Raw genomic sequence first — 23,160 nt, 5'->3', positions numbered from 1 at the left:
TATTTTTTATTTTTTCCTGTTGTGGCCAGGGCAGACGCCTGCAAGTTTCCCGCTGTTTCGACGTACTTTTTGGGCCGGGCTGATCATCTTCTTATGATCTGATCGGCCCATAAAACACTCAGCAGACTGTCATGTCTTTCTGCCTCAATGATTGACGGTGCTGCGAGCTGTCACGCTCTGAAAGTAGGATGTTTCTTTTCCGGACAGAGCGCCTGTGTGATATATTCTGCAGCCCATTGGTTCTTTTCTTTATTGACATTGGGCTGACCCAATCACAATCTTCAATGTTGGGCTCTGTGTAACGTAGGAGTGTATTCGTGAGAATATGCAAGAGTCACGCCTGTTTCTCCCGCGCGGGTCCGCCTCTTGGGAGAGCAACAGCGGGGCACAGATCAATATATTCTTGTCTATTCTATCTAGTTACCTATCTGTCCTTATACACATACTTTTTTTTTTTTTACTTTTAATCTACACCACGGCTGCGGCAACCTCCTCCTGCTGTTTCCTGAACCTGCAAGTCTTTATTTCACAAATTATAAAGAATGTCTGCTTCTCAATTTCTATGAAGGGTGTCATTTATGTATGTTAAGATGCACTCGGTCATAGGACAAGCGCAGGAGATATCATGACAGTGTTTTTGATCGTCAGCATGATGTAGGCTTATAGTGACAATAATATTTATACAATATGGTTAATATAATGATATTTATACATGACCAAACTAGTGTGCAACTTAAGCAACTCTTTTTTACATTTATTTTTGTAGTTCTGCCTAAACGAATATTTGTTGCAGTTTTTAATTGTTTAAGTTCATTTGATTGACAATGTAAAAGCTGTTAGCTACGTTTGATGTTTTATTGTTGAGTTAAACATTTTTTTAAGGGTCTCTGATACATTGCTTTTATTATTTATCTTTATTTTATTAATCAACATTAACTGTGTGGATCAGCAGGCAGTTTTTGTTATGCTCATTATTTTCTAGGCCCCCTCAAAACACACAGGCACCCACATTTCCAGTGTGGATTATAATTTTATTTTAATAATAAATTTAAAAAAATGTAGTTTTTTAATTTGTTAACTCTCGTTATTTCCTTTATATGGCTTTTGTGCTTTTATAGAATGGGAGTGGGTAAACCTATTCAAGGGCATGCACAGATTTTCAATACTTTATTATTATTAATATAATTTTCCATATTTGCAATATCTGTATTTTGGCATTTTTTTGCAGTCCACTTAGAATCCAATATGGAAATCAATGTTTTCTTTATTGTCATTGATTGTTTTGAAATTCAAATAGCATTACCATGCCTGTGTTTTTATTTCTGTAATAAATATGGCTGTCAAGCCAGGATCTTGATGGTTTATTGTGGGTATGTTGTTTACATGAAGAAATCTGTGTTACAAGTAAACAAAAAATTCTTATAAAGAATTATATTTTGAATTTAAATAGTATTTGTCTTGCGTTTACATTAATTTTACACTCGAATAGACAAAATTACAAGTTTCAGTCTTTTAAATGCGATTAATCGCGATTAATCACGATCAATTTTTTTTAAGAAGTGCGATTAATAAGTCAATTTTTTTAATCGATTGACAGCACTAATATATATATATATATATATATATATATATATATATATATATATATATATATATATATATATATATATATATAAGAAAATGATAAGAAAATGAATGAATGAATAATCAACTGTCATTGTATTTAAACCATCTTACCGTGTTTAATGGGGCAGGTGAAGTACTGAACACCAGCTACCGATCCGTCATTCTTGCCCACTGGTTGTTGAAGCTCCACTCCAGCCCATAGACCACCAGCAAACTCGGTACTGCCGCAAAATCGCAGAGACCCGACCTTACAAAACAAAACAGAGCCATGGAGTAACCTATAGCTTTACACATCTCTTTAATGCATTCAATCTGAGGTCCACAGGAGCATCCTGCAGAAACACTTTAGCAAACGCAGGGGAGGCTCTGCTGGGGACGGTGTGAGAAATAGTTTTTTGGCCGCGTGGGCTGGCGAGGCGATAATACATGTTCAATAGACCTGTTTCACGCTCTCTTTATCTTGCTTCATACTCCGGAGGGCAATGAAAAGTGATTACTTCTTTATTCCAGAAACAAACAGGCTGCGCACAGCGGCACATATTTAGGCCCGTTCGACCGGTCGCCGGAGAGCCGACCTTGTTTTCTCATGCGCCGACATTCATAAACAGGCAAATGAGCTCGGATAAAAATAACGTTAAAAGTAAAATGGGGATCAAAGAAAGGCAGCGGCGCCGAGGATCCCTGAAGATAATGGGGTTTTGATTAGCCAATCTGCAGATTCTAGGCACTCTGCTCACTTTAGTCCCAACGTGGCTGAGGATTTCATTAATGGATAATTTTGGTGTGTAGGTATGTGAGGGCGAGAGCTAGACAAAAAAAAAAAACAATTATTTCTGCAAGGACAATGCAGATGAGCATGCCCTCTGGACTTTAACTTTTCTTTCAGTTTTCTGAATCATCTTTATCTTTACTCATTGCAAATGGTAAGAGAGCCTCAGCAAAGACAATAGATGACAAGCTGAAAAGGCTGCGGTAACACTTTGTTTTAAGTCAAGATTAGTGCTATTAAGTACTGGCTAATTACCTGCCTATTATTAAGATATTAAGTGTTTATTAGCAGTGCATGAATTATAACACACTGAATCTGCGCGCGCAGAATTCTGCAGATTTTTAGGCCTTCATTAATTATGTTTATTTACTTGTGTAAATGTGTGTAAATTCATATTTATTCAGTTTTAAATTAATTTCAGCATTATTATTGACAAATAAGAGTATTTAAATCATTTATTTACAATACAGTTTACAAAGTAATATTTTGTGTCTTTTAGTAAATATATTATATGAGAGACTTGCTTTGCTTACCATATAAAGTGGATCTAATTGAATTTGCATTGTAAACATTAAATACAATTTAAAAAGGTATTACTTTTTATTTCCTATTTTATTTTATTTCCTCTTTCCTACTTTCAAAATCTTTCTGCATAAATCCACAGATTTTTAACTAATTTCTGCACAGAAAAAAATGTCTGCAGATTCTGTCTGGCCCTAATTATAACTTAAAATAAAGTGTTAACCTTTCATTTTTGATGATGTTGATGATGATTTAATAAGGGTAAACTAAAAATATGTATTAAATCAATGTTTTCTCAATCTTACTAAGGAAGTTGATCTTATTCTATATATATATATATATATATATATATATATATATATATATATATATATATATATATATATATATATATATATGCTTAATAGCAGAATAATGAGAGATATATTTTTTGGATTATAACTTTTACTTGAAAGTCAAGTTACATGTAGACAGACAGACAGACAGACAGACATATATATATATATATATATATATATATATATATATATATATAGACATATTTATTTATAAGCATAATAGTCTTATTGTATGTAACTTGACTTTCAAGAAAAGTTATAATGAAAAAAAATATATTTCTCATTATTCTGCTATTAAGCATAACCAAAACAAATTTGTTAATCCTAACTTTTCTAAAAGACCTAAATCACATTAAAATCTGACTTTTTTTTAAATGGTTATGTGCCTTTTTATACAGTGTATGTAAACTTCTGGTTTCAACTGTAAATGAAGCAGATTTCATGTCCTTTATGTTGTGGCAAACTTCCCAATATGGCACTATTTCTAAAAAAGCATACTACTTTTTTTTTTTTTCACATATTTAAGTTGTACTGTATTGAATTAAGAACTTCCAGTATTGTCACACCACTGTCATGAGCATTGTGCATGTGCATGACACTTCAAATGACATATTTTTTGCTGCTTAACAGCTGTGATATTATTTTTTATTATAGTCATATAATATTTATATGAATCCCCTGTCATTACTTACAGGTATCTATATTATCTGAAACTCCTAGAAACGAATGCATCCATGCCCGCCACACTGAGCTGCCATGAGTTACATTGGAGTAACATCAACTCTCCCTTCAAAAGAGGAGCAATAATGATGCTGAAGCCCGCCTGTGATTTAAGTGAAGTTTATTTATAAACTAATTTCGAGAGGATAGCGTGCTTATGATTGCTTGCATTATTCAATTTATGAATAACCAATCAGACGATTCCTAAGCCACTTTAAATACCCTAAGTTCCATATGACATCAATCTTCGTTTTGAAGAATCCCCCTTTCCACCCCTACTACTCCCCCTTTCCTAGATGGGTGGCACGGAGGCCCAGTGGTTAGCACTGTTGCCTCAAAGCAAGAACGTCCTTATGTTCTAGTCCTTTCTAGGCCCATACCATCTATCCTGTCCCTAACCCTACCCGTAGCCCACCTCGAGAGCACCAGAAGTGTTCTGCAATACATTATGAACACATTAAGTACATTGTATTCATATTTTCATGAAAGTACATAGTAGTTAAGACCACCAAACATAAAGTGGTACCAAAAAATTATTGTCCCACTACATTGGTCCTAAAAGAAAGGGTTTATTCAATACCTTTTGACCAGCAATGACGACTTTGTCTCCGAGGTGAAGGCCCATGCTTGAAAGCTGTGTACGAGCTTTGTCTGAAAGGACACCTAAAGGTGGTGTAGGCAGGAGAGAAAGAGGAGCATCAGGCCTGGGGAGCACCTCCTGCAGCAGTGTGCGCAGCTCTTTAGCCTGGACTGCGGCGTCAGCGATTTCCAGAGGCATGTCCAGAGGCTCCGGCACAACATCAGCCGGACACTGACCCTTGTCGTTCTAAAGGGAAAAGACAAATAACACTATTTTTAAAAGGTTTAGGAAGCATGAACACTGTAAACAATGCTGGGTTCCACAAAATCCTTTTATGCTGTCCCATTGCAAATCCATTAAGTTAACCTTGTGTGTTTTAGTTTACAATATTAAGTCGATTGATCATTCAAGCTGCCCAGAATAGTGTTGTTTCAGCTCATTTTAAAGTTGTTAGAACATGCAGCAAACTTATTTTTGAGTGTATTATATTAAGTGCAATAAAATGAACAAAACAATGAATGAATCAGATGCAAAACTGTCTAAATTCCGTCTGAAATTACCTTCTAAATGAGCATTTTTCTTAACCTCCTATGTTTTTGTTCAGTTATTTGAAAACATTTATTTATGTATTTTATTAAAATTGTGGGCTTTCAAGTTATATCACCCATCTGTATAAATGACAATTAAATTTTAGGAAAACTGCTTTAAAATACAGCCAACGAGCTATTCATAATGTAAAGCATAACTTGCAGTCAAGCAACTTTTAGTAGTACTTTAATTAACAAGCAGACACAAATATAAAGCAGACTGCAGAAGCATCTTTTTAATTATACAACTAATTGTGTTTTCATGATGATCCTAATTAGGAACTCAATTAAGATGGCTGTCTCAAATAAAAAAAAAATAAAAAAAAAAACTTCCCAATGTTATCTAGAACAGGAGGGAAATATGTGCATCAACGTTTGACGTATGTTTGATAATGTTCATTTAATCACAATACTGGAAAAAAAGAAAAGTCTTCAGTGTAAAACTATACTACTTTATCTAAGACCCAATTAAGCAGTTATATTGTTGAAAAGTAGGCACTGTGCCAACACAAAGCAAAACTGTGCTTACAACAATCCTTTTGTGATTACAACAACAACAACGCAGCTTTTAGAACTTAATTCAAGCTTAAAGTCCTTAAAGATGCCTAATAATTACCTGCATCTGATCTGTTCACAGCTCTTCAGAACATAAAATGTAAGATTTATGGATTATAAATGTATTCAGTGACCCCAAAAATGAGGCATACGGTCTGTTCAAATGCTAGTTTAATGTGTATATTGTGAAATTGGCTGTCTATGTTTGCAATGAGGCAACAAACACACATAGACTGTCATATCACTCTGCTCTTTTGGTCAATTTTCTGGAGTGAAAGGACACACTTTCTAATCACTTGAGTGCTCATTAATATTCATGACACTTCAAATATGGTCAAAACCAACTGTATCATACTAGGATAGATTCAAAAGATTGTAAATGGACATGTAAAACCATTTTTCTGGAACTTACCTAAGCCACATTCCTTCCACAAAGACATCAGAGAACAGTTTAGTATATTGTATCAATTTTTTTCCTTGTTGCTGCCAAACATGAACTTCTTTCTTTCTTTCTTTCTTTCTTTCTTTCTTTCTTTCTTTCTTTCTTTCTTTCTTTCTTTCTTTCTTTCTTTCTTTCTTTCTTTCTTTCTTTCTTTCTTTCTTTTTTTCTGACTGTAGTCATATGACTTAGTAGACTTATGTACCAATGCATATTATGTATGTTTTGTGTCTTTGTTCCTCTTTGCCGATTCAATTTCAACTCTGTACATTTTAAAGTCATGCAGATACACCAAAATTCAGGTGTAAGCAAAAGTGAATCCCAGATTGCCAAGAATAGGGCAGGCTAAGATTAAAATGTTCATCATTATGTCTCATCAGCCCCCTGCGGCCAGACAACTCAATGCTTTCACTGCAACATGCCTCAACCACATTTATTTATGTTTCACACGGCCAGCTGCCTGAGTAGTGGACTTCCTGTTCCCTTCTGTCTTATTCAACAATATGTTGTAGCAGGCACCGATCTGGAACCAGACAAGGAAGATGGCCGAATAAAACGCATTGTCCTTGACATGGCCTGACTAGCGAGCAATAACTGTAACTGTTTTGCTTTTCTCGGCCCATTGGCTCTCTGCAGGCTTTAAGCTTAATGTGTTTGCCCATTCCACCAGCATCATACTCGGCGCTTATTATGAAGAGTGGGGGTGTCCATGATTGGGACATCATTCTGTAAACCTCAAGAAAAGCTTGATACAGCACACACTTCTTAGATGGCAGGAATAGATTTCCATCTTTAGTCACATATAAATGTACAGCGCCAGACAACTGGAAACTAAGGGCTCTCAATTTGTAATGGAATCATAGATAAACAACACCGCTGGGTGATGTTGTGCCTCATGCAGCTCCATACATCAACCGGGTCTTTTACTATCAGAGCGTGAGACAGCAGCGCTAGGCAGCTTCCTACCTAGAAACTATTTTTAAGGCCATGAATGCCCTCCAATTCTAAACAGACTGAGTTTAAGAACAGAAAAAAAAATAATGGTGGTTTGGCTGATTTAGTAACATCACATGTATCCTTTCTAGATAATGGAATCCCAAAATACATTACATCAAGTTCAAATGCATAAAAAGGCAGAGAAAACAAGAGACATTAATATTTTTATTTTATGCAGATGGATTTTTTCCGAACATAGTTTGTGTTAGCCTGAAGAGAAGCATTTTACAGCCTCTTATTCAAATGATGTTTATCGTATTGAGTTTTCACACTAAACATGCTTCTTGATGGGAGAGGGCCTTAAAGGAAGAAAAATAAAAAATCCTGTTATCATTTTACTTGTTTTAAACCTTTATGAGTGTCTTTCTTTCGTTGAACACAAAGATATTCTGAAGAAAGCTGCAAACCAGTGACTTCCATTTGTTTTTCCTACTATGGAAGTAATTCATAAAGGTTTATATCCCTTTAAGAATTATTAAATAGTGAGTCAATTTTCTAGAGGTGGGCCGTTATCGCCGTTAACGTGCTGCGTTAATGTGAGACTCTTATCGCGCAATAAAAATAATATCGCTGTTCTCAATCTTGTCTCAAAGTTGTTTTGGGAGCTGGGTCTATTCTCCACAAGCTTGATGACTTTCACCTTGATATTTTAGCGCGGATGTATACAGTACCTGACTGGTGAGCCCTCTGACAAAAAAGTGTCCTTCTGAATCAATTCAGCAGGATCCCTGAGTTTAACTGCAGTTCGGCACTTTTACTTACTCACTGGGCTATTAGACGCAAATAAGGAATAAGGACTGGTGAGAGTGTTATGGAATTTAATAACGCTCGTCGAATGGAAAGAAAAAACAATGTCTGTGATTGTGTGTGTATGTTCGGTACTTTACTGACAGCCATGTGTGTGGATCTTGTCGGAAAATTTGGCGAAAAGTCCTACATGACGGTAATAGTTTGATCGCAGTGTTTACTTTAATCATTTTTCTAATATATGCATACTCCACATGTCTTAATTCCGTTTCTGTTTTGGTCAGTTATGACTTTAGTCGGATAAAGGTAATCAAAAAAAATAAAAAAATAGCTGTTTAAGCTTATGTAGGCCTACAGTTCAAACATCATGTGTAACTGAATAAACAGTTAGTAAACACAAGTGCATCTTATTGAACATCATTTATTTTCATCACCAATTATCATAGAACAGTTTATCAAGCAGTGTGTGATGCATTTTGGAAACAGGAGATGAGCCCCTGCTCTAATGCGCCACCTGGCTTGGGAAACCCATTCTCAAAGACTTATTATTTGAATAGCACTCTCTCAAGTATAGTTCAATAAATTACATCTCTAAGTAAAACAAAAATAAATAAATAAATAAATAAATAAATAAATAAATAAATAAATAAATAAATAAATAAATAAATGCTAAAAACATTAATAAATACCTCAGGTATTTACCCCTAATAATATTTAAGTATCTACTTCAGTAAATCACAGTATTTTTTTCATCCATAAGAACTTCCTACATTTTGTCACTTAATTTAAAACAATGTCCTCTAATGTGACACTTTATGCTAATTTTAAATCAGTCAATTCTGTGTAAAACTGCAATTAGGTGAAGGAACCCTTTTAAGATCTTGTGACTGAAAATTTTTCACCTAAGTTTCGTTGTCATTTGCTGTGAAACCCTATTTACTGAAAATGTTCAGCAAGTATGAGGATAAGGGTACAGCAATCAAGATACATCACTTAAATTTTTTTGCATATTATTAAAAGTTTTGGGGCGAGGCAATGGCGTAGTAGGTAGTGCTGTTGCCTCATAGCAAGAAGGTCGCTGGGTCGCTGGTTCGAACCTCGGCTCAGTTGGCGTTTCTGTGTGGAGTTTGCATGTTCTCCCTGCCTTCGCGTGGGTTTCCTCCGGGTGCTCCGGTTTCCCTAACAGTCCAAAGACATGCGGTACAGGTGAATTGGGTCGGCTAAATTGTCCGTAGTGTATGAGTGTGTGTTTGAATGTGTATGTGGATGTTTCCCAGAGATGGGTTGCGGCTGGAAGGGCATCCGCTGCGTAAAAACTTGCTGGATAAGTTGGCGGTTCATTCCGCTGTGGCAACCCCGGATTAATAAAGGGACTAAGCCGACAAGAAAATGAATAAATGAATGAATTTAAGAAAATATATATTCTTTATTTTTGCCATGTGACACCATAGGGCATGAATTTGAGGTACAATTTAGTAAAATTACACTCTATTTTTTTTTATATATAAATAAATGTACTTTTTCCTTATATAGAATGCATTTTTACTGCTTATTTCTCTTTTTTACTTGCCTACCTATATATATCCAAAAGATAGATTTATAGGAGAACAGTGACAGGAGATATGCTAACTGTAGGTCTGAATATCCTGACAACTGGTACTTTTTGAATCCCATGCTCGGGTTATATCTCCGTCAGCTAAAGTTAATATTGGACTACATCCAAAAGCGGAGCTGAATAAATGTTTATCACCTTCACCACAACACGGCTTTGTTAGCACAACACTTGTACGCAGCATATGAGAAGTTTGAAGTACTCAGTGTTAGGCACATTACTTTAAAAAAGTAATTAGTTACAGTTACCAGTTACTACTCACAAAACTTAACTGGATTACATCATTATAAAAGTAACTAATCACCAGGGAAAGTAACTACTGTGTTACTTTATAAAAGAAACAATGTCAAAAATAAATAAATACAACCTTGTGAAACTCTAAATACAAACACACACGGCAATGATCATCAGTTATGTCCCCACACACACATACACACACGCACACACGCACGCACGCACACAAGCACACACAAACACCAGTGAAGGGAGAGAGAGAGAGAGAGAGAGAGAGAGAGAGAGAGATGAAAACCGAATCAGTAAACTCATTTGCAAAATATCTATCAGTTATGTAATGATGAATTTTATTGCCAGTGATGGTAATGGAGTGGTAAGCGTAGTTTATTTGATTACTAGTTACTGAAAAAAGTCATTCAGATAGAAATTATGCTTCAGAAAAAACAAAACAAAAAGCGCTCTGGGGTAAGTTCAAATGTATGGTCGGTGCTCTTTGGGTAAGGGATTCGTCAAATCTGCAACAAGAATCAGTCCAAGGCACTCGAGTAAAGTGAAAAAATTAAAAAGCCTTTATTCACATGGCTAGATCTCCAAAAACCAACGCGTTTCGGCAGAAGTCTGCCTTCATCAGGGTAACAGACTGTTAGACTGATGAAGGCAGACTTCTGCCGAAACGCGTTGGTTTTTGGAGATCTAGCCATGTGAATAAAGGCTTTTTAATTTTTTCACTTTACTCGAGTGCCTTGGACTGATTCTTGTTGCAGAAATTATGCTTATTTATAACTCTGTTGTTCCTCATTTTGAGAAATGTCAATTGCTTTGCATTTAAAATAGGTTAATTCATACGATAATAACATGTTTAAATGCATTATCCACTTTCTAATCCATTTCCTTTATTTAGCCAGGAGATCACATTGAGACAGTACTGTCTCTTCTTCCAGAGAAGAGTGTGTGCGTGTGTTCTAATCCATATCCCTGCACAGTAAATCATGCACATACGTGTATATACACATACACATTACATGCTGACTCATCATTGCGAGTCAATAAAAATAAAACATCTTCTGTCCGGCAGGCCTGAGTGGTTTGCTAATGATGAAATGATGCTCAGGAGATAAAGTTCAGCTTAGAAATTGGCATGGCCGTGGCAAGCTGGCAAATACAGCCAGTCAGCCAAATTATTGTTTTTGTCCAAACAAAATTAGTGCGAAATGGCGCACTGCCTCGATCGCCGCTTATGCAGTGCAGGGATTTCAACAATTATTCAAAGGTGATATTTGATTATGCTCCTCTGGTATCAAAGAGCAAAACAACAACATTATATTTCCTGACACTGAAGCTGAGACAAAAAAAAAGGGATCAGGCCATTTCAATGCTCCCTTAATAGTGTTTTTGCAGCACAAGATTGCACTCTAGTGGTTAACAAAAGCATCAGCAGAATGATCAGCTTCTCTGTTAAAGTACTGTCATAATAATAATAATAATAATAATAATAATAATAATAATAATAATAATAATAATAATGAACAATTGTCAGATGAAGGATTATTCAGAAAAAAATGTAATATTAATCCACTGGCAGGGGAGACAACAGAGGCAAAAAATATATACAAATAAAACAGAAACACTGTAGTCAAGAGCAAAACAAGTGAAACAAGGTAAAATTTCTTACTCTCATCGGCCACTTTATTAGGTACAGTAGTCTAACTGCTCGTTAATGCAAATTTCTAATCAGCCAACATGGCAGCAATTCAATGTATTTAGGCATGCAGACATGGTCAAGACGATCTGCTGCAGTTCAAACTGAGCATCAGTATTGGGATTAAAGGTAATTTAGGTCACTTTGAACGTGACATGGTTGTTGGTGCCAGATGTTGTTGTGTATTTACACAAATAACCATCTTTAGGGTTTACAGAGGATGGTCAGAAAAAGACAGAATACTCAGTGAGTGGCAGTTCTGTTGGCGCAAATGCCTTGTTGATGCCAGAGGGTAGAGGAGTATGGCCAGACTGGTTTAAGCTTATAGAAAGGCAACAGTAACTCAAATAACTACTCGTTACAACCGAGGTATGCAGAAAAGCATATTTAAACACACAACACTTCCAACCTTAAGACGGATGGGCTACAGCAGCAGAAGATCACATCGGGTGCCACTCATGTGAGCTAAGAACAGGAAACTGAGGCTACAATTTACACAGACACACCAAAATTGTACAATAGGAAATTGTAAAAATGTTGCCTGGTCTGATGAGTGTCGATTTCTGCTGTAACATTCAGATGGTAGAGTCAAAATTTGCACTCGAAAAAAGTGCCAAAAGTGTTTATTTACCTTAGCACTGAACATATCAATGACATACAAATTAGCCATCTACCTGTAAGTTTCGAAACAGGAACTTCAATTTTTCAATTTTAATAACAAAAAAAACTATTAAACCATATAAAAAAACAAAGTTTCAATTTAGTATTGTTGAAAACTCATCACATTCAACATTTAATCACTCACTCACTTAGAGATGGGTTTTCAAAGGAAAATTATCATATAACTATAATCTGGTAAAAGCTGGGATCTCTGGGCATGTCCCCTGCAACAGAAAAAAAACCCCTCTCATTTGGGACTGAGGTTTCTGGGACAAAGAGATATGATTTAGCCAAGGTTGACAGCAGTGGGTAACGTTGTGCATTGTCTTTCCACCACTTGAGAGGACAAGCCATGAGTGAGATAGAGGTCTCTTTACGGTACCATTCAATGTCTGCATCAATCTAACAAGTGTGCTGTATTCTGCAGTCCCCATGACTGTTTTTAGCCGTATTCTATGAAGGTATTTTTGGTGCAAAACTCCCAAGCAGCTGTAAAAGTGTCATTTGTAGTTGTAAAAAATAGCCACACATGTGTATCAGTAAATTTGTACTCGCAGAGCAAATTTGCAAATGCGTATCAGTAAATTTGTACTCGCAGAGCAAATTTGCAAATGTGTAGGTATTTTTTGTCTCCAACAAACACAACGCAACATTTACACCTGCACAAATTCTTCAGTACAGGTGCACAAATCCCATCGGACGAATCACAAATGCAGAAACTCATCCGCTCATGTTCTTTGCTACTATTGTTGCAGTGAATATGGTGCAAAACACATTCACACACCTGCATCCAGAAATGTGAAGTCACAGACAAAACTTGTACATCTGTAGATTAGAATGTGTATCCGCACAAAGAGAGCTGAACGTGTGTAGAATGTTTGATTATTTTTTTTCTAAGCACGAACACAAATATGTTCCTGCAACTGCTCAAATCTGCCGCTACGAGTCTCAAGCGCTGTTTTTCACTTGCAAATCTACATTACGCTCTCTCGCTCTTCTGCACCAAAAATCACTGTGACATTTGGTGCAAAAGTTACTTGTGTATCTGCCAACCAAAACGTGGGCTCTCAGAGAAATTCAGCCAATAGGGGATGGGGCGTGACGTCACCGCTCTAGCGCTGCGGAGGCTGAACGTCGAAACCGAAACCCCCTTTGCGAGATTCGCTGCATCTATACCTGATTTGCGTTCAAAAATGCCAGCTTAATTATTTCATAGTAGGAGCAAACATGCCTTAAGAAAAGGAGTAGGTTTGAAACTTTAGTAACCATAAAAAGTACGCCAGGTGGATGCCTTTCTACTCCAGGAAGCCGCAGCCTACGGCCTGAAGGAGGAAGAGGACGCGGTCAGTTTGAAATGTGAGTATTAAACCAAAGACAGTTCTTTGTGTTAAACTCGTATTTGTTGAGCTAAGTTAATGTACAGTGCACTGTAGAATTGCTGAGGGTGTAAAGAGGCTTTAAATTATAGTCTATTTCATTTCGCTGTAAATGTTGACTGTGTAATGTTACGGTCTCCAATCAGCACATATAAAGTAACGTTTCAAAGGTAAAAAAGATTATTATCAAATGTCTGACAGAAAAATGTGAAGTATTGCAGATCACAAGACTAAACAGACATCTGAGTGAGTGATGTATTTGTGCTGATGTAGAATCTGCTGTCAATTGACTGTTGCCAATACTGTTTAAATTAGATACATGTATTCTTACTAAAAGAGAATAAAGGGTCATTTGTTTAATCTGTGCATCAGTATATAGTTGATCACTTGAGGATTTGTGACCGCGTGAGCTTCAAAAAAACACGTTTTGGCAAGCCAGACTCATTTACAATCTTGATTAAAATATTAGATAAATATTAATTAAATATTAAATTAAATATTAGATTTAAATATAAAAAATATTAGTTTTAATAATTTTAATCAATTCAGGCTGCAAAAGATGAAAGAGAAAGTAATTCAGCATAGAGCGCAGATTTCTGTGCGCATCACGCGTCTGAACGCGCATTACCAAATGCACCTCCCTTTAATATCAGTTCATGCAGTCGTATTTCATACAATAGAAAGTCTTAAAGAACACAAACAGTTAAACAGCACTGTGAGATAATCAGGAGATGTATTGGGCCCGCTTAAACATTATAGCATTTTTCTCACGGAAAGAGCAAATATTAATTAGTCTGTTAATGACGCACAGAAACGGACAGATCACAGGCAGTTTCAGTAGTAAAGTTCGTGCAAAGTGCAACATACACAATTCAAACACCAGTGCAAAGCACTTTGTTGCAGTTTGTGTCAAAAACATCAATATTTTATATAGACACATATCCACACATAATCTTGCTTTCGCTTTGCTCTCTCTAAATGCGCGCTCTTCTCTTGACGCGCGCTGCTGTGTGTACCTCATCTGTAAATTTGGAGATGTTAGTAACTGAACTCATTTCAATATCACTGACTCGATTTATTAGATACGAAAGCCGTGTAACGTGCTATCGATTGACGTGTTGTCTTTTTTCCCCTTTAAATCTCTCAAATTATCATATGTGATCTCTCTGTTATTGGACTTTTTAACTGATAAGGGAAAAACGTCAAAATCATACACAAGATATCTTAAACTGTTACTGTTCACTGCTGTGCTCAACAATAGTGCAATACAATATTAAAAATTCAGAATTCAATAATGAATAGAATAAATCTTGATAATTCAAGATGTTTCAGGGAGCAGGTCGACGCACACAGAGCGCCATGATAAAGCACATGAAACGCCATGTGTGTGTTTATTAAAACATGTTATATGCGAAATAAATTAGATTTTTTTTGATAGGCTATAAATGATACTGTATTAGCTATCACTAATAAGTAGGCTAATATGCAAAGAAAATCTGCTATTCAAAAATTTGTTTGTTAGTTATAAAAAAATATTAATGTCTATATTGGCTCTGGTGCATTAAATAATAATAACAACATTAAGATTTTTTTTTAAATGACAAATTATAGAAAACAGTATGGAATGTTGAAGTTCTTTAAAGGTATCATCTTAAGGTTGTAAATTCCAACACTAAAGTTAAAACATATTTAATTTTTATAATTCAGCTTTTGCTGTACAAATGATTAAATGTTTTAGGGAATAAAAAGTTTTATATTGTTTGTCAACTCTGTCATGGATGACTTTAGTAATGTTTAGAAATAATAATAAATCATAGCAAGAAAAATCGTAATGTGTAGTTACTAAATTTAAACTGAATTGACAGTAATTTAGTTTTACAACTTTTTAGCAAAACCTTTTACTTGCTATAACTGCAAAGATCACATGATACTAATGAAATCAGGCTTAAAATATTTTTTTATTTGTAAAATATGTGATTAATGAAATATTCAGTTTTCCTTTTGTAATTGTGATAATAATAGCATTGACAGTTTACAGTTTAAACATTTAAAATTAAAATATTGGTGATTTTTTCTTTAAAGAAAAGCAAAATAAATTATTTTTGCATGATGGAAATATGTACTGGCTAATTTGTAAATCAAGAAATCGTGATTTTTGGTAATGTGATCTTTGAAAATGATGAACACATTTTATAAATAAATAATCAAAAATGTAACAATGTAATGTAACAATTTTTTTTAAAAGCTGAAAAAAGGATGGCTTTGGTCACTAAATGTACCTGCAACTACAGAATCACCCATATAGTTCATGGAGAGCAACATGTTTTTCTGGAGTTTTCTTGCAAAACTTGGAAACATCACGTAAGCAAGCAAACAGTGACATAAATAGAATCTGCAGTACAAATACTAGTTTTAAAATAAAAGTTAGTTTGCTTTATCAGAATGACAGAGAATACTATAAATTATTTTATTATATATATATATATATATATATATATATATATATATATATATATATATATATATATATATATATATATATATATATATATATATATATAATTTGTTTATTTTTTTAATTTGCCCACCCTAAAGTTCCAAGCTAGAGCCGGGCCTGATGACAGAGGTGATTTATTCTAGTCTCTATGTTACAGGGAGGCTTTTATTGAGTACAGTACAGAAAATAAAAAAACATATTTTACATTTGCTATTTATTATTATTATTAGTTATTGTATTTTCAAACAGTGATTACATCAGCTTTCTGATTAATGTTGTGTGTGGGCTTTTTCTGCAGAGCTGTTGTGATAGAGCTGGACCTGTAGACAAGGGAACTAACACATTTGAGGAAAAAAGAATCCAAAATAAGAGGTAGGATAATTTTATTACTAGCACTACAGAAATCAAATGACACATTGTACAGTAAAATGACATTGTTTTTTGAATGTTTTTTATGTTTTGTTTGATCTGAAATATCTGCAGATTGGTGTGTGTGGTGAGGGTAAAGAAGTCCACATGCAGCAGCATCTTGGAAATGCTGTAATGCAGGGGTGCCCAAACTCAGTTCTGGACAGCTGGTGTCCTGCAGAGTTTAGAGTCAACTTCAACTAAACTCTGCAAGACAGCAGCAGTTCTAGACTGAGTTTAGCCACTCCTGTTCTCCTGTAGTGAACTGAACGAGACCCTGCATCAGTCCACATGCCCTTGTGTCCTCATCTGGACCAGGGGCCTCATGTACGAAGACTTGCGTGGAAATCTTACTAAAACATTGCGTACGCACAAAGCTTTAAATGTGCGTACGCAGAAAAAAATTCAGATGTATGAAACACTGCGTACGCCGAATCTCACGCATATTCTTTTGTACATCTGAATGAACGTGAAACTGAGCGCAACATGCACGAGCACAAAACCCCTCCCTGCCTCCTCCCCCGTATGAATATGCTAATGACTATGCTAATGGCAAAACCCAACGAAAAAGCAATGGAAAAAGCAAGCAAAAAGAGAAACTTTGAACAGAATGTGAAATGGAGGTGCTGCTTTCGGAGGTAGACCGGAGAAAAGCGGTGTTATTTGCAAGTTTGTTTTTCGGAATTAACAACAAAAGAAAAAAAAATAGAGTGGGAGAGTTTAGCTGATACGGTTAACACAGTTGGGTCTGAACATCGCACTGAGTGCATTTAAAAAAACATAGTCTGGTTTATATCTGTAAACTGTTGCAGCACTCTGAACAGTCTCAGTGGCACGCTCGTAAGACGCATGTGATCATGTTTTGACACGTTCGAGCATGAACTCGGCTCGAATCCAGCGTCTGATGATCTCTTTCTTCTTTTTTCCCCCGCTACATATCAGATTTTGCCCACTATTTATCACGAGAAAGACAAGTAGGAATCATCAATAAGTTTGTGCATCATATTTTATTTGCACATTTATTGAATGGAAATGTTTCTGATTCACGCTTGCAAATTCATCTTCAGATAGTGTCTATATAGCAATGTGCGTGCAGTAGATCGCTCAGATTACATTGGGAAGACAGGCGACCGCTGCAAATTGTGCTTTAATGTTTAGCTGGTCAACTGTATGGTATGGAAATCTTACATACCTACTAGATGAACCCGTCTCATACAGCTGCCATTGCAAGGCTCAGACACTTTGTAGAGAAGAATTTAACACAACTGCCTCTAGGAGTCGCCAATGGAAATAAAACAGACACGCACAAAAAATGTGCGTACGCCTGCCAAAAAGCTGCCGTGAACCTGCGCACATTCCCACGTTCAGTTCATTGTTAGTAAATCCAAACGTGAGCGATTCTGAGCGTGAAACCTGGCGTACGCAAAGTTTTTGTGCGTACGCAGCGTTGATACATGAGGCCCCAGATGTTGCTGTGGTCTCTTCATCATCCGTATCTCGGGCATGGACTGCCATGCATCACCGTCCTGTTTCAGTCTGACTGCAGCAATGAGGGATGTGATGATGGCGAAGTCCCTCTGATCATCTGAAGAACTGGCCCAGCTGTGTGGAGATACAGCAAAACATGGGCTTCTGTCTGTAATACATCACTGTTAGAATAAAGCTTGGTTTCATGTGTTGGTGACTTGTATTTATTTGTCATGATTACTCATATTCATTCTTTTAATAATATAATTATGTTTCTGTTTGTTTTCAATAAATAATGATAATTCTTTCAATATTGTATGCATTTCCATTGTTTAACAGAAATGTAAGAAAATAAGATGCATTGTCTAGTGACTACTAGTAGATTTACTTAGTTAATTGTCCACATTTATCATTACTAGCAATACATTCTTGGTAAAAATGTTAAGTAAACATACATTTTTTGGAGTGTAAAATGAATCATAAAACATGGTAGCGTTAGTTATTAAGGTAAAGATGGTTTATATTTGCATTTAAACATTTTAATGGTCCCTATATTGTTTACCATGGTACTTTAAATATTTGGTCTGAATGACTTCAAAACAACATTAGAACTAATATTTATTTGACTGTGGACAGTGCTGTATTTTGATAGTCATTGGCTGCTAATATGATTTCCCTATATAGAATTTGAAAATCTTTTTCTGAAATTAAATTATTAAGAAGAAAGTCAGAATGTGCAACTATAAAACCAACTTCACCTCAATGCATTGGATGCACCCTGGTCTGCCATTTTTCTAAAATAAATATAGCTTATGAATTAAATAGTTTAATCATATTATGTGATGAGACTAAATAGCAAACATGACATTAGGGCAAGCAAGCCAAGTTACCTTTCGTAAAACAAGAATTGTTATCCTAGGTATGAATACTGATCACTAACATAGTTATATTTAAACTAACATCAAACTGTACAACTATAAGTGGTTTTAAAAAATGAAGCAATGAAAACGTACCTTAATTGTATTGCTGCTATCAGGATGTCATCGATTCAGCTCTGCAGAAAAAGCACACACACACCAGTAATCAGAAAGCTAATGTAAACACTGTTTGAAAATACAATAACTAATAATAAATAGCAAATGTAAAATATGTTTTTGTAGTTTCTGTACTGTACTCAATAAAAGCCTCCCTGTAACATAAAGACTAGAATAAATCACCTCTGATTCACATGCTCAAATAACATGTTGGTGTAGTTGCTGATGTAACACAAACCTTACTCAAGTGATCAACTATATACTGATGCACAGATTAAACAAATGACCCTTTATTCTCTTTTAGTAAGAATACATGTATCTAATTTAAACAGTATTGGCAACAGTCAATTGACAGCAGATTCTACATCAGCACAAATACATCACTCACTCAGATGTCTGTTTAGTCTTGTGATCTGCAATACTTCACATTTTTCTGTCAGACATTTGATAATAATCTTTTTTACCTTTGAAACGTTACTTTATATGTGCTGATTGGAGACCGTAACATTACACAGTCAACATTTACAGCGAAATGAAATAGACTATAATTTAAAGCCTCTTTACACCCTCAGCAATTCTACAGTGCACTGTACAGTAACTTAGCTCAACAAATACGAGTTTAACACAAAGAACTGTCTTTGGTTTAATACTCACATTTCAAACTGACCGCGTCCTCTTCCTCCTTCAGGCCGTAGGCTGCGGCTTCCTGGAGTAGAAAGGCATCCACCTGGCGTACTTTTTATGGTTACTAAAGTTTCAAACCTACTCCTTTTCTTAAGGCATGTTTGCTCCTACTATGAAATAATTAAGCAGGCATTTTTGAACGCAAATCAGGTATAGATGCAGCGAATCTCGCAAAGGGGGTTTCGGTTTCGACGTTCAGCCTCCGCAGCGCTAGAGCGGTGACGTCACGCCCCATCCCCTATTGGCTGAATTTCTCTGAGAGCCCACGTTTTGGTTGGCAGATACACAAGTAACTTTTGCACCAAATGTCACAGTGATTTTTGGTGCAGAAGAGCGAGAGAGCGAAATGTAGATTTGCAAGTGAAAAACAGCGCTTGAGACTTGTAGCGGCAGATTTGAGCAGTTGCAGGAACATATTTGTGTTCGTGCTTAGAAAAAAAATAATCAAACATTCTACACACGTTCAGCTCTCTTTGTGCGGATACACATTCTAATCTACAGATGTGCAAGTTTTGTCTGTGACTTCACATTTCTGGATGCAGGTGTGTGAATGTGTTTTGCACCATATTCACTGCAACAATAGTAGCAAAGAACATGAGCGGATGAGTTTCTGCATTTGTGATTCGTCCGATGGGATTTGTGCACCTGTACTGAAGAATTTGTGCAGGTGTAAATGTTGCGTTGTGTTTGTTGGAGACAAAAAATACCTACACATTTGCAAATTTGCTCTGCGAGTACAAATTTACTGATACGCATTTGCAAATTTGCTCTGCGAGTACAAATTTACTGATACACATGTGTGGCTATTTTTTACAACTACAAATGACACTTTTACAGCTGCCTGGGAGTTTTGCACCAAAAATACCTTCATAGTATTCCCCGACTTATATTTCACCACAGTCTGGCAGTGCCTGCATACTCTTTTTGTCTTTGTCACCTTTTCTCCTTTTTCGTATCTTTTTAGAAAGAAACCGAAATGCTTCCACACATCCGATTTAAACCCCGCTTTAGGTTCGATCATTTCCAGCTCTTTTTCTTCCCCGCTACTAGCAACACACTCCATTTCCGCATTACTGGATCTGTAGTAACAACAGATCGCAAAGGATGATAGCCACGCTTGGGCTGATGGGAATTGTAGTCCCCGCTACCTCCGGTTCGCTTCATTCGCCTAAACAAACTTTTCTCAGAAATATAGTTTTATTGAGTCATGCGCCTACGGTAATATTGAAAAAAATTACTATTGCGGTATGACAGTATTTACAACATTGTTACATCAACATCAGAAAATGATTTCATCTTTATCATCCTGGTAATGTAGATGTTGGACTGAAGCAGCTAGTACAAGTTTACACTGTGGAAGGGCAGAGGGCTGTTGAATAACTACTGAGAGATTCCAGCTGCTGTCTGGGCTTTCACTGCTTTTTTACACCTCTTTCTTCATGTTTTCAATACTAATTTCCTAAGCCATTTCATTTCATTGCACACAATTCTGAGCTTCTCCTGGGTGAAAGAGCTCCTCACCCTATCTATAAGGGAACAACGCGTGACTTTTGTCAGGAAGTATATCATCCAGTACACAGGGAGGACACATTTCCATATATTCAAGGAGAGACCCCCAACTTTAAGAACAATTTTTGGTGTTCTTAAAGACAATAAGCATCAAGAGTCTGCTCTTTTCTAAAGTCCTTCACCTCATATATTATACCTTTGTTTTCTATTGTCAGTGGTGTTGCTTGGCAACGAGGCATATTTTTATGCCTAAACCTCAGCTACTCCAGAAAGCTCTGTGCCATCATGTAAGTCTGCCAAGCCTGCTGTTACAACATTATCAGATGATTTGATGTTTGTCCCACACACCGATGATATCTTTATTAGATTGTCAGTTGAGGAACAAAAACTGAGCAATAAAAAAAAATAACATATCCTGACTGACGAGGAATGGACAGATGCCCAGAGAGAAGAAAAAATAAAAAAATACACTGGCAACAAACACCCCACACTACTGGCAGAGATAATGCTGGGTAAAAATGAAGGATGGAAAACTCTGGCTCCCTCACAACAAAATGGAAAAACAAAAACAGAAAGACAGCAAAAGTCGAGCATCACGCCAGTTTCTATTTTATGTCCTGGCAGCAGAACCTGATAAACCCTTTACTCGTAAACAAACCTCTCTGACTAATGCCCTACTAAAAGGCCTGCTGAACTCGAACGCACGCAATTGACAAAAGTTTAAATAATATCAATAATTCAGTGACATCTGCTGTTTGTGAGGAGAATGACCCCTGGCAGTGACGCTCTGTGAGTGCAAAATGAGTTCAGAGAGAGAAATGAGCATGGTTAATTTACCACTGTGCTGATGGGACAAACTGAAAGGAAAATAATAAAGCTGGCTGTGAAGAGTATGTGTGTGTGTGTGTGTGTGTGTGTGTGTGAGAGAGAGATTGTGTGCGTCATTCTGACTCTGTGTGACTACTTTATCCATCTTTTTTATCAGTCCATTCATCCATAGAAAAACGTTTAAACTATGACTACAATAACATAATTTTATTTTATTATTATTATTATTATTATTATTATCATTATTATTATTATTCATAATTATTGTTATTATTATTTATTATTATTATTATTATTATTATTATTATTATTATTATTATTATTATTATTATTGTATTATTAATAATATATTTATTATTATTATTATTATTATTATTATTATTTTATTATTATTATTATTATTATTATTATTATTATCATAAATAATAAATCATAGCAATAATAGCATGTATAATATAATAACAATCCTTAATATTAATAAATGATAACATTACTACTACTACTAATAATAATAATAATTATTATTATTATTATTATTATTATTATTATTACTATTAATATAGGCAAAAAGGGCATGACATGATGCAAGTTTTGAACATCGATCAAAGAAAGTCAGATTTCAGTTTGCTTTGTTAACAGGTGTGCAGAAAAATCACAAACCTTAAATGCAGGGTTGGCTCCCAGTTCCAGCAGACACCTGACAGCAGAGGTGCACAGATTTGAGGCGGCGATGTGCAAAGCAGTGCCGAAGTCAAAATCACTGCAGGTGGAATCCACCTCTGAAACACAACAGACCACACACGCACGCACGCACGCACGCACGCACGCACGCACGCACACACACACACCATCATCATCATCATCATCATCACATTAAAAACTTGCATTTGTCCACCAGTGTGTTTTTTGACTCTCACTGTTATTCCATTAACTCTCTTCTCACCTCCCGGCTGTGACGCCTGCAGAACCACTTGAATAAGAGGAGGGACGTCAAAATACGCAGCATAGTGGAGAGCGTTCATGTTTGTCCAACGGCTGCGTAAAGATGGCTCGGCTCCCAGTGATAACAGCTGATGGGCGAAACCAGCAGCGCTCTCAGCATCACCTGTGGTAAACGTCGAAATATATAATGTTGATGTAACATGATTTTCATCTTATTTCGAGTCCAGATATCTGAAAATTCTTACAACAAGTATTTCATAAACATTTTATTTTCTTGAAAAATTGTTTTTTTTTTTGAGTTATGATGAGATGGCGTTCTCATTTTGCCTCT

General features: G+C 35.9%; 1 protein-coding gene and 2 long non-coding RNA genes across 11 annotated transcripts in view; 1 reads left to right on the top strand and 2 right to left on the bottom strand.

The window, feature by feature from the left end:
- The window catches only part of zgc:103755, an 86,977-nt gene that overhangs the window by 39,415 nt on the left and 24,402 nt on the right, over window positions 1–23,160 (bottom strand). For 5 of the 8 annotated variants that reach the window (XM_087288965.1, XM_087288966.1, XM_087288967.1 and 2 more), the window contains 4 exons: window positions 22,831–22,992; window positions 22,548–22,666; window positions 4,556–4,801; window positions 1,738–1,873 (listed from right to left, as the gene is read on the bottom strand). In XM_087288965.1, the coding sequence (XP_087145091.1) occupies window positions 1,738–1,873; window positions 4,556–4,801; window positions 22,548–22,666; window positions 22,831–22,992 (663 nt within the window). Of the gene's footprint in view, window positions 1–1,737; window positions 1,874–4,555; window positions 4,802–7,284; window positions 9,196–22,547; window positions 22,667–22,830; window positions 22,993–23,160 lie in introns of those variants that run through there. The other 3 variants (XM_087288969.1, XM_087288968.1, NM_001006009.2) reach the window with 3 other exon arrangements.
- On the top strand, window positions 13,185–18,141 carry LOC103909086 (uncharacterized). 2 transcript variants are annotated; one of them, NR_200089.1, is made up of 3 exons: window positions 13,185–13,440; window positions 16,256–16,329; window positions 16,441–18,141. It is a non-coding gene; the product is annotated as an uncharacterized LOC103909086 (long non-coding RNA). The 2 variants fall into 2 exon arrangements; NR_200090.1 differs by having other exon boundaries at window positions 16,256–18,141.
- Window positions 17,866–19,616, bottom strand: si:dkeyp-52c3.1. The gene is made up of 3 exons (XR_015513824.1): window positions 19,521–19,616; window positions 18,846–18,886; window positions 17,866–18,001 (listed from the first exon to the last, which is right to left on the bottom strand). It is a non-coding gene; the product is annotated as a si:dkeyp-52c3.1 (long non-coding RNA).

This window comes from Danio rerio, chromosome 17, assembly GCF_052040795.2.
Source record: "Danio rerio strain M-AB ecotype USA chromosome 17, GRCz13ab, whole genome shotgun sequence".
Classification (NCBI taxonomy): domain Eukaryota; kingdom Metazoa; phylum Chordata; class Actinopteri; order Cypriniformes; family Danionidae; genus Danio; species Danio rerio.
The sequence above is the reverse complement of the archived record's forward strand: the minus strand, read 5'-3'. Positions and strand labels throughout refer to the sequence as shown.